At 29.8% G+C, this 12,192-nt stretch overlaps 3 protein-coding genes across 4 annotated transcripts in view; 2 read left to right on the top strand and 1 right to left on the bottom strand.

The window, feature by feature from the left end:
- The first annotated feature begins 511 nt into the window (after positions 1-511).
- On the top strand, positions 512-2,607 carry Syx5 (syntaxin 5). The gene is made up of 5 exons (XM_033344044.2): positions 512-800; positions 1,206-1,462; positions 1,526-1,717; positions 1,796-1,917; positions 2,157-2,607. Exons 1-5 carry the CDS (start codon positions 602-604, stop codon positions 2,314-2,316), a joined length of 930 nt encoding a protein of 309 aa, XP_033199935.1. The 5' UTR covers positions 512-601; the 3' UTR covers positions 2,317-2,607.
- Positions 2,608-2,687: 80 nt separating this feature from the next.
- On the bottom strand, positions 2,688-9,686 carry Tango1 (transport and golgi organization 1). Of its 2 annotated transcripts, none has more exons than XM_076625624.1 (16): positions 9,484-9,686; positions 9,258-9,391; positions 7,291-8,971; positions 7,122-7,192; positions 6,900-7,037; positions 6,635-6,751; positions 6,492-6,569; positions 6,191-6,415; positions 5,787-5,954; positions 5,497-5,719; positions 5,287-5,425; positions 5,099-5,188; positions 4,923-5,019; positions 4,709-4,832; positions 3,833-4,342; positions 2,688-3,239 (listed from the first exon to the last, which is right to left on the bottom strand). In XM_076625624.1, the coding sequence occupies exons 1-16, from the start codon at positions 9,641-9,643 to the stop codon at positions 3,181-3,183; spliced, it is 4,014 nt and encodes a 1,337-aa protein (XP_076481739.1). In that variant the 5' UTR covers positions 9,644-9,686; the 3' UTR covers positions 2,688-3,180. The 2 variants fall into 2 exon arrangements, with proteins under 2 accessions (XP_076481739.1, XP_033199914.2); XM_033344023.2 differs by having other exon boundaries at positions 7,122-7,198; positions 9,484-9,685.
- Positions 9,687-11,085: 1,399 nt separating this feature from the next.
- LOC117162164 (uncharacterized) overlaps positions 11,086-12,192 on the top strand; it is a 144,352-nt gene continuing 143,245 nt past the window's right edge. The window contains exons 1-2 of the mRNA XM_076625634.1: positions 11,086-11,299; positions 11,830-11,968. Coding sequence (XP_076481749.1) covers positions 11,864-11,968 — 105 coding nt within the window. The 5' untranslated portion in view covers positions 11,086-11,299; positions 11,830-11,863. The remainder of the gene's footprint in view (positions 11,300-11,829; positions 11,969-12,192) is intronic.

Here is a 12,192-nt window from a genome sequence, read left to right on the forward strand (position 1 = left end):
TGCTTCGTATTCTTATTGCTTTCAACAAATTTCATTGCGTAAACAATAATAAGCTAACTAAAACGTATTACTAAGCATGAAGATAATAATAATATAAAATAGTACAGCATCACACTTAAAAAATATTCAATAATTTTTAATTTGACAAATTTGAATTTGGCAATTCAAAGAATATTTCTATGATGCTTAAAGTTAATAGAATTTAGGTTTAAATCTCATCTCTAACGTCAAAATTAATGACATTTATCCTAGTATCCCATTTTATCAAATGCGCACCTTGACATCTGACGTTGTCAAGAATAAAAGAAGAATAATCCCCATAGGAAACATAGCTCTGTAGTGTCACGATTAGGGGAATTCACGTTAAGCCGTGTAGCGTATAAAACTATTTTATTTAATACATTAACGTACAAAAATGGTTACGATACGCATTGTTAGTTCAGCCATTCTCTTTTAACTAGCTTCTCTATCCCTCTACAGATGGTGCTACAATCGTACTGCCAACTCTTTAGACCAAATGCTACACTCCTAGAGCGTCGCTGCACTGTCATGTGGACGTGTCGAAAACGAAGGAAAGTAAACGGATATTGCAGCCGCGACAATGTCGTCGCGCGACAGGACTAATGAATTTGTTAAAGCTGTTCGAACGATGGAAGTCAGAACCGTGGCTCGGACATCGGTTCTGCAAAATCCTCGTCGGGCACGCCAATTACACAGTTACTCGAATTTCATGATGAACGCTAAGAGCATTGGAAAAAATATAGCGAGCACATATGCTAAGTTAGAAAAACTTGCTCTAGGTAAGACTACAAAGCCTATCTAATGCTAGATTCTTGTTAAATTTAATATAAGATATTTATAATATACTGTGACATAAAGATGTAAGGTAAGGAACTGTACCATATAGTTAACATACTACATACATTTTTATAATGTAGATGAAGTTTGATCTTTATTAATTAATTATATCAATTGATTATTTGATTGAAATAATGTTTTTACACTTGTTTCACAAACATCTTTTGCATTGAATTCCTCTATATTTTTATTCCTTGAGCTAAATCTTAGTCTTTGATAAAAAGATAACGATGTGTGTTATATACATGTAAATAACATTCTATATATATCAAATTTAAGTATATGGAGCATATAGTTAAGTATAGACATATTGATGGAAGTAACACTTATTAAATCAATTGTTTTAGTGGCAAAAAGGAAGTCTATATTCAATGACAGACAAATGGAAATTGAAGAATTAACAAACATGATAAAAACAGATCTAAAAAGTTTGAATCATCAAATAGGAAAACTACAAGAACTTAGTAAAAAGCAACGGGAAAAATATGGTGCATCTCAAAGTCATCACATGGCTTCACATTCATCTTCAATTGTTATGGCCTTACAATCAAAACTAGCAAACATGTCAAATCATTTTAAAAGTGTACTTGAAGTGAGATCAGAGGTATGTAAGAGATGGAAAACAAAGAAATGTAGAATTAAGTAATAATTCTGTTAATATATACAGAATATGAGAGAAGAACAAAGTAGAAGACAACAATTTACTCAAGGAACTGTATCCACCATGTTACCTCCAAGTGTAACTGGAAAACAAGGTTCATTGTTGTTACAAGAAGAAAATTCTCCTTCTTCTGTGGCTATCGACCTGGAACCAGCAATGGGACAACTAGTAATGCAACGTGCGATACAAGATGACACTGTAAGCTACATAATATATATGACAAAATGATAAGAAACTAATATGTCTGAAAAAAATTAATCAATGTTTGATTATAAGGATGCTTACCTTCAATCAAGAGCAGAAACAATGCAAAACATAGAATCAACTATAGTTGAACTTGGAGGAATTTTCCAACAATTAGCACACATGGTTAAAGAACAAGAAGAAATGGTAGAAAGGTAACAATATTTTAGATATATGTACGTGTTAATATGTTTCATATCCTATTCTATTAATAGTTAACAAATTAAGTGCTAAGAGTCCAGCACAAATGTTGCACTCCTTTTCCAATATCTGTTGTATTTGAATTTTCAATCTTATTGTAACTATTACTTCTTTTTGGATATGGAATATGTTAATAAATTCTTTGTATTTACAATTATTTATTAGTTATTGTAAATTTTGAATAAACTTTCAGGATAGATAGCAATATAGAAGATACAGAATTAAATGTAGAAGCTGCACATGCAGAAATTTTAAGATATTTCCAATCCGTAACTAATAACAGGTGGTTAATGATAAAGATCTTCGCGGTTCTTATATTTTTCTTTATATTTTTTGTAGTATTTTTGGCATAAAATAATTGTTACATTATTATTGTGCATATTTCTTTATGCAACTGTGTATTTGACCATCCATATCCATTACATGTGATATAAGATGATCGAAGAACAAGCCGAATTTTTATAAAATTACGACTCATTAGCTATAGAGTTATAGTATAATCATTGCATTCCTCGACCTCTTTGTTGAATTGTGAATACTGTAAGTATTAATTATTGAATGATCCAACAATGTAGACAAACGGCTACATTGTTGTTCATAAAATGTAAAAAGGAAACTGTGGATAATAAATGTATAATTTTCAATGCTTGGCATTTTCTGAGAAATATACATATGTATATACACAAATAGTAAATGGAAATCATAAAAATTATAAGATGTAACGTAATAATAAATTACAATTTATTTCAATTTTTTAAAACCTTATATAACAATTCTATTTAATCTAAATTCATATTACAATTTATTTCCTGGTTGAGAAATTTATGAAGATAGTAAATTTTTTAGAATTGAACAAAGATTTATACATAACTATATAAAGAAACATTTTTACAATTCGTTCTATACTTCAATACATCCCTAAAGAATAATTAAATATATATATACAATTTGCTTCTTTCCCCTTTTTGATATAACAGTGATGGCTAATAGATGTATTTCTCATAGCAAACTAATGTGTTTATTACATTTGACAAATATCATATCAAAATGCACGATTTACTATTTCACAAAGTAGTAAATGCTGGTTGGTCTATTAGCGTTAATATATCCTGCATCACTGTTATTTGTTTATTGAAATATTTTTATATTTAAATGTCTCACAATATAATGACAAGTTTAACGCGTATACGAAGATATTTTATAACAAAATAAAAGACTCAAACTTTGCTGTTATGATGTGATTTATCTAGTGATTCTCCCGAAGAATGTAAGGAACCTGAAAACAATAATAAACTGTAAATAACATGTTATATCTGCTACTAATTCGTTCTAATTGTTGATATAGAAAGAAGAATATGAGAAGTACAAGTCATGAATAAAAATATAGGAAGAAAAAGATATTGCTACTTGAAAGTAAGTGTAATTATTAAGATATCAAAATCAAATCACAAATCCATGTCCAACAAAGTAAATTATATTTCAACAATAATATCATAATACAATGTCATTAAGAAAATAATGAAACTACTATGTAAAGAATCCATTTAACACATATAATAATGAAAGTAAAGAAATTTGTGATTTAATTTTTACACTTATTTCGATATTTGACGCGTATTTTGCATTGGCGGAGCAAAACAAAATCAATCTCGTTCAGCTTGACATACTGCATTTATTTGCAATTATTTCCCTCCATAGTACTCCAAAATTGTCTCACTTTAGAGAATCGCTTGCGTCCTTGCATGCACAACAAAAAAGAAGAGAAAAAAATAATGAGAAAAAATAGAAAAACTCATTTCAATGAAAGTGAAATCGACCATTAATGAGGGTGCCGGGTTCTTGCGGTTGCTTGTCATCTTATACACAAACCTTTGTGATTTCGAACTCGTTCTCGTTGTGCTGGATGAAAACCAGAACTGCGTGGAGGCGGCAGTGATTCTTCCCCCCACGAATGCGGCGTTCCAAGAGGTGGTGGTAATATTGAACCAGGAGGAGGTGGAGGAGGTGGATGAATGTCACTAGCAAACGGAGGAGGTGGGGGGGATCTATGATTAAAAGGTGGAAGCAAGTGTGGAGACATTGGTGGTGGAGAACCTGCGTTGTCGTACCTATTAGGAGCAGGTGGATGCAGAGGCATAGGTGGAGGTGAAGATAACCGACCACCAAGTGGTGGTGGTCGTTGACTAACTTCGTATGGTGGTACTCCGGATGTATTTGGTAACGGAGGTGGTAAGTACGGAGGAAACAATGAATGTAAATAGGAAGGTGGTGGTGGTGGTGGAACACTCGAAGAACCAGAAAACATTATAGGGGAACTGGATGATTCTGCTCCTATGAATAATGGAGGCGACGTTGTCGTCTCGCCGTTTGCTTCTAGTCCTGTTTGAAAATTATGTTAAAAAAATACAATTTTCTACATTAGAGCACTCTGTAGTACCATATCAGCAATGGTAAATGGGCCAAAGTACTTATGGTAATATAGTATAGCTTCATATATTTCGGTGATTAAATGTATTCAATAATTAAGGCAACAAATGTCTATTTCTATAACTTCTACTAATGCTAAGTAGAAAATTTATACCAATTTATCGCATTAGATTAGCAACAATAATCTATCAAGTATACATTTTAAAATACTATTGCTTCTCAAAATTAAAATAATATTTACTACTTAAAGCAATTACAACATTGAAACGAAATTGGTAAACATAAAATAGAAAAGGAACTTCTTTTGATTATACTTACGATGTAATTTCGCTTCGGAATCTACATCGTTAATATTTTTTTCTATTAATGTAAGGCGATTGCGCAATTGACCTGCTTCAACCTTGGATTCCTCTAAACGACGTTCAACTTGACGAGCTATGACCTTAATATAAAATTTAATCAAAATATTACAACTAATTTCACAACATAGTAAGTCAAGATAATCAAGTCAAAATAATTAAAACATTCATACCCATTGCTCATGTGCTTTTGTTTCAAGAACAGAAATTTGATTCTTGTATTCTCTTTCTTGGTCTAATATTTCACGTTTTAACACTTCTATTTGTTGTCTAAATGCAGTTTAAAAGTTCAATATTATAATAACCATAGAAGGAATTTTCAGACTTAGTTTAAAGGATAAACACTCACTTATAGTTTTGTATTTCATTTTGCATCGTTTGTATTCGTTCTACAGTTGATACAACCTCACCTTGCTGTTGTAACCAAATAGCTTCTTCCCTAATGATAATGCATAAGAATAATTGATATTATTTTTAATATAAATGTTAATTAAAGAAAAGAATAATTTTAAATTAATTTAGATAAACATGTAATACTTTTGGCGATGTGCCTCTTTCTCCTCGAAAAAGTTTGTCAACACCTCAAGTCGTGTTTCTGCATCTTTCTTTTCTTTTTCCGCTACTTTGCATTGTTCGCCTAAAGTAGCTACTTCCTCTTTAACGAACTTCACATGTTCTATAATTCAAAAATTTATATATAGTATATTCCACCAAGTATGTGATTTTAAATAATATTTCAAGATATACCTTCTAATAAATTATGAGCTCCTTCAATTTCAGCCAATCGTATTTTTAATTCGTTCCTTTCTTCAAGCAATGCTGTTGCTTCAACTTTAATATGAGATACATCATACAACTTGTCCAAATCCAAGTTGTTAGAATTCAATCGATTAATAACATCTACAAGGTCGTTTGCTTCTACTTCTTTAGCTTTCAACTCCTTCTGTAAGGTTGTCTTTTCAGTAGAAATCTACAAAAATAAATATACATAAAACACCTTACATGTACCTTTGATCTTATATTTGTTTAACACTTACTTCCTTGATTTCCATTTCTAATTGTTGCACCTTATCACTCCAAGTTTGTTCGATATTATTCTTGCTGTTTATTTCTTGTTTTAAATTTTCCGTAAGCCTGGCTAGTTCAACCTCAAGCTCTTCATATTTCTTCTTAACAGATACAAGTTCTGCTGATATAGATTCGTTCTGTAAAATATTTAGTATTGAAGATTACATATATGCATAGAATAAAATATATTATACAAGGTATATATTCCAAATAAATTATAATGGTATCCTTGATAATATACGACGTTACGGAATGCCTATGATTACGAACCTCAAGTTTATGAAATTCAAACTGCAATAAATATGTAAAACATGCAATTAAATACATACTTCTGTTTATAAAAATATCTATCACTTAATTTAAATATACACACCTCTTGAGTTTTAAGATTCACAGCATTCGTTAAAGATTCGTTTGCAGCTTGTTGAGCATTCAACCTAGTTTGTAGATCCTCTACTGACTGCGCTAACGGATTAACTTCATTATTTGCCGAGAGAACTTCTCGCAACATTTTTTCTAATTCTAACCCTGCTTCAGTAGCACTTTCTAGGTCTTTTTCCAACATGGCTACTTGATCTTCTAGTTCTGTTTTTGCATTCTATTAGAAATATTACATTATTATTATTATTATTATATCTATATCGTATTTAAATGCACATATTACAAAATATTACCTGTGAGGCTTCTAAATCAGCCCTTAAAGAAAGCACCATTTCGTCAGAACCGAATGATTCATCTTCCATGCGACTCAACTACAATATGTTTTATGATAGTATAAATTCACTAAAAAAAGAATATGAATATATAATTGTGGTACCTTTTCCTTCGTTGATTTTAAATTTTCGTTTACCATTGTACATTCTGCTTCTGAAATAAGTAAATCTTTTTCAAGTTTGTTGATTCTAACTATCAGTTGTCTGTCACTCCTCATATTCTATAAACATAAAATTATTAAAATTACATGTTTCCCTTATTCATATACATTTTTGCTCATACAATTTTAAATAATTTTTTAATATTAATACTAGGATAGTGAAATATTTCTACATATAGCATATACTTCAAAAGTATTTATTTAATACCTCAATGCAGTAGTACCCTAAAGAAAATATAAGCGTTGCAATGGCAGTGACACTTAGATACATTAATGCCAACCAATAATTGCTTTCGATTTGTATCCCACTCATTAGAGCATTTTCACTGCCCTGAGAAGGTTGTTCCTATAATAATTAACTAAATAATAAATAACACACAAAAGACTTACAATTTATAATTGTAATATTTCTAAGATAATTATGACTTACGTGATGTGGAAAATTATTCTGATTGTCTGTTAAAGGACATCCAATATTATCAGCTGTACAAACATCTGGAACTGAAGCTAAAAAGTATTAGCGCATTAATTAGAATTATATATCAATTCTAATAATATTACATAATTTACACAAGAATAAAATAATTTTTATACTGTACCTTGTACTTCATGGAAAATATTCTCAGATGTTTCTTCTATTATATGCAAAGCATCCTCATTATCTGTATTATATTGGATATCTGTTATTTCTTTTACAGAAACAGTATCTTCAATATTTGAATTAGATTTAATATCTAATGTAGATCCTTCCTCTGTTTCAATATCTAAATCAAACTGAATATCTTTAGTTTCAATATTATTTGTAGATAACGTTACTAGTACTTCATTGTTTACATTTGATTCAATAAATGAAAATGGTTTATATTCACTAGTATCATGTTCATTTAAATCTTCAATATTTTTGCTTTCTTCTTCTTTTTTTGCATCATCTGGCTCTGTTTGTATTTGCATAACACTTCCTAAATATTGGGTATCTTTTATACGAGGTATGATGTTTTCTAATAATGGGATATTTTTTATATCAACTTTATCAGAATTTTCTTCACTTTGTACATCTGATTTAGTGTCACTAGTTGTAACTATTGTAACATTTTGTGAAGCCTGGATATCTTTAGTTTCAATTTGATCAGAATTTTCTGCATTTTGTATATCTGATTTAATGTTACTAAGTGAAAATAATTCAATGTTTGCTGAGGAGTTGACATCTTCTTTTTCAACTTTACCAGAATTTTCTATATTTTGTATACTCGATTCAGTCTCATTAACCACAATCATCTCAACACTTGAAGTATGGATATTTTCTGTTTCAACTTTATCAGAATTTTCTGCATTTTGTGCATCTAATCTAGCATCACTAGTTGTGACTATTGTAATATTCTGTGAAGATTGGATATCTTTTGTCTGTATTTGATCAAAACTTTCTGCATTTTGTATATCTAATTGAGTTTTATTGGTTGTATCTATCATAACATTTTGTAAAGGTTGAATATCTACTTCCTCAATTTGATCAATAGTTCTTACATTTTGTACATCTGATGTAGTGTTATTATTTACATCTGCTTCACTGGGACTGACATTATCTTTTTTATTTAATTCAATTGCTTCTTCTCCTTCAATAGTTAATGTCTCTTTAAGACCATCAGATGTAGATGTTTGTGGACTATTGATATCAATAACTTTATCCAAAAATTGATCACCCTCCACATTCGTGACTGACTTATTTTCTACATTCTCTATTATATATTCTACTTTATCAGAGGTTATACTTATATTCAATGGTGAACTCTGTACACCAGATATTTCTGGTAAATCTAATATTTTTTCCGAACTTGTCACAAAGTCTTTAAAATCAACTTCAGCAGAAATGGTGTGCTCCTTGCTCTCTAGATTATTATTTAAGATTTCATCATCTGCATCTTGTTCATTTGGCACTACTGTTGTTTGAATAACTTCTTTTATAAAAGTTGGTTCAGAAGGCTTATTGATATCTAAGTGAACTGTAGTTCCATCTATAATCTCATAAGATGGATTTATACCATTTGCACTTTGTGGCAGTTCTTCCAAGGACTTTAATTCCAAATTATCAATTTGTTCACTTGAAGTTTTAATATCTTTCTTGTCAAACACTGATTTATTTTTATTTTTCTTTGATTGAAGTTTCTCATTAGATGAAACATTACTAAATAGTGGATCAATCGATACTTCATGTTCTAAATTTTTATGTAGAATTTTATATTCCTTTAAAAATGTTTTTGGTATATATCCATGTCTGCCATTTATCTAAAATTAATAAAATCTTTCGAATTATTTATATAAATATAATAATTACCACAGGAAAAGTAAAATAAAAGATTATACAATCAGAAAAACCATAATAATAATAATGTAATCTTTAGATTTTTATATTGTTCTTAGTATTTAATTTGGCCAGATTTCAGATTATACTATTTTAATTTTTTTAATTCCTACATTTGTCTTCATACCAGATAATTTTACATACAAGTACGAACAATGAAAACCGGAAAACCTAAAATTAGATGGAAAAATAGAAATTAATAAAATTTACCTCTACACCCCACAAGTCATTTCTCTTCCCTGCTTCTTTACTATAAACTGTGACTTTTTCATTAATGTTGCACGACAATAATCCCGCCTCGTTTGGGGTATATCTAATAGTCGTTCTAGCTAATGAAACAGGCTCTATAGAAAATACATCATTAAATAATTTACACGAAATAAAAAAAAGAATTTAAATTAGACACGTATTGAGGATAAAGTATGGCTTCAATTACCGGAACAGTCAGGATCATAACACAGTCGTTTGTCTGATAAAACTGAGGAACACTGTGGTATTGCATTAAATACTATTGCAATAACTAGAAATAATATGTTAATAAACAAATTCCTTTCCGTCATATTTGTACTACTGCAGTTCCACATCACTACTAACATATAATGATACAGCCTTGGACGCACATTTTATCCGTGAAGTAGTCTGTAATAAGATGGTTGGTTGAAAGGAATATTTAATATTGGCTCGAGACGAACATTGACTATACTTCACAGGATTGGTAATTGAACCTATACAGAATACAGAAAGTACGGGTCCATTTTCATATACATTTTTGTATTTTCAAATCTTAAATATATATATATATACACATATATATGTGGATTAGGAAAATATTATATTTAACAAGCATGTAAATAATAAGTGGATACTATTAGATACGTATGTATTAAGAACAAATAGTGCCAACTGAAACAAAATCATAGATTTCTAACGCACGTATTACTATACCCGCATTGAATTCAGAAATTCAAAATGCACATGCGCAATATAAAAAGTCGAAGATAATATTCAACGTGCATTTATTACATTTGACATTTCAATTTTGGATATGATATATTTATCAGTATATCTAATTTCTCTTTTTATGAGATTCAGATTTCATTAATCGTATAAAAAAACATAAATATTTTTAACTCCAAACCACTAGTTTCAAACAATACTACTCTTTAATATTAAACATATTAGAAGAAAAAAAATTGATTTAAAATATAAATATTATACCAGATTATACTAGAAGAAATACAATGAAATAGTAACTCATAGGTATAGGTTGTAGCTATTTAAAACTGTTTCTTTCTGTAAACATTCATGTTAAAGAATTGTTATTGTGAAATCATAGTATATAATAATAATTTAACTATTACGATACATAATTATTAAGATAATTGACTTTGTTTAAGCAGCAGAGACGAAATTAGAGGTGCTCATGTTCACGCCCGGAACGAGAGTTATCCCCCAGAGCTTTATAAGTGCTACACCAGGCGACCAAGTGCTGCAAAAGAAAGGGATTTACTCTGGTTCCACTATCGACGAAATACCTCATCTGCGGTTCCACTCTAGCATAAGAAGCATGTACGCGCCAAGTACTAAATCAAATGGTAACCATTTAATTACCAAAGTTAGATCATGTAGTAATCTTACTTTATACCCAGCCGGTAATATCGCACGTAGTATGAAAATGTTAAGAAGTTTAGAACAAAAAAACCAAGTCGGGTAAGGAAAAGCACCACATCTCAGATCTATTCTATGTTTCGTTTATGGTTGTAGTATCTATTTGTATGAAAATTTGTTGGGTCAAGGTCAGATTATACTAGGTTAGTATCTTTCACCATGTGCATATTCGTTATCAATGCTAATTATTGCTAATACATCAAACTTAATGTGCAAGCTAATATATAATTTATTACTTGTATTCGTTAAAGCAAAACAATAAATCAAGTTCGTTTTTGATCTAATCGTCGTAAAGCACAATTTACAATATGTATCGAGGCCAAGGTGATCAAGTCTTGACAAACAAAATATCGACATAAGATCAGTAAGTACATAACACGCCCACGTGTGAAAAGGATAATATCGAAACAAGCTGGAATGCTTCATTTGGACATGTTATTTCATAGTTTTTGTTTGAAGTTGGTATCAGCAAATTAGTTTGAAAAATTTCGGCGGCAAAAGTGTGGTGACGAACATGTTCATCGTAGTTACACGGAACTCACTTTCGTCAAATACAATCGACATTTGAATTTAAAAAATCGTTGGTATGTATCGCGTTAAATATTCAAAACAATTGTTCGATTTTATACTTTCCGTATGTTTGTCATATAAAAGATATTCAAAATATATATCACGAGATATTTTAAATATTAATTATCATTCATAGTGATAATCTCAAATGGTTTGTATATTACAGATATGTTTTTAACCACTTTCCAGGTTGTTACAATCGAATTTTATTTAATAAATCAATATATTTTTATTTAAAAAGCATATTATCGGATATCATTCATAATTGCTACATACAGTGTACATATTGAACTATTTATGGTTCATAATTATGGAATTTCTATGGTCAAAACTAAAACTAAAAGTGAAAGTGAGGTTATGATCTTATCGAACGTGTTTATTTACCATGATCGAGAACATCATACAGTTCGACGGACGTGTAAATTGCATGTTTGACTAAATGAATAAATTTGTCTGAAAAAATATTTAAATGTTTAGTGGAATTGATATTGCACATGTCTTTCTTTTTACTCAGTCATGTGATACATATATTTTTAATTTAAAGAAAACGGGTGAGAATCAGTGAAGCATCTACCATTATGGTGGAATTATCGAAACTTGCTTTGGACATTGCAGTTCCTCCGAAAGTTCTCGCACGTCGTGGCGGAGTTACTATTTCAGAAGATATCGTGACGTTCCTTCATGTAAGTCAATTTTTTTTTCGACTTTTTATCCTGTTTTTATATCTTTAATTGAAGAATAAACATGCCATTCATAACACAACTGTTAATACACCAGACGTACAAAGATCTACTTTCAAATCGGTGATTTATTAAGATAAAATCGTAAGTAGGTTTATATTTACATTTTATGATGTAAATATAAATTATATTATATTATAAATCTTTATTCTAGAAAACGAAATATG

Source organism: Bombus vancouverensis, chromosome 2, assembly GCF_051014615.1.
Source record: "Bombus vancouverensis nearcticus chromosome 2, iyBomVanc1_principal, whole genome shotgun sequence".
Classification (NCBI taxonomy): Eukaryota; Metazoa; Arthropoda; class Insecta; order Hymenoptera; family Apidae; genus Bombus; species Bombus vancouverensis.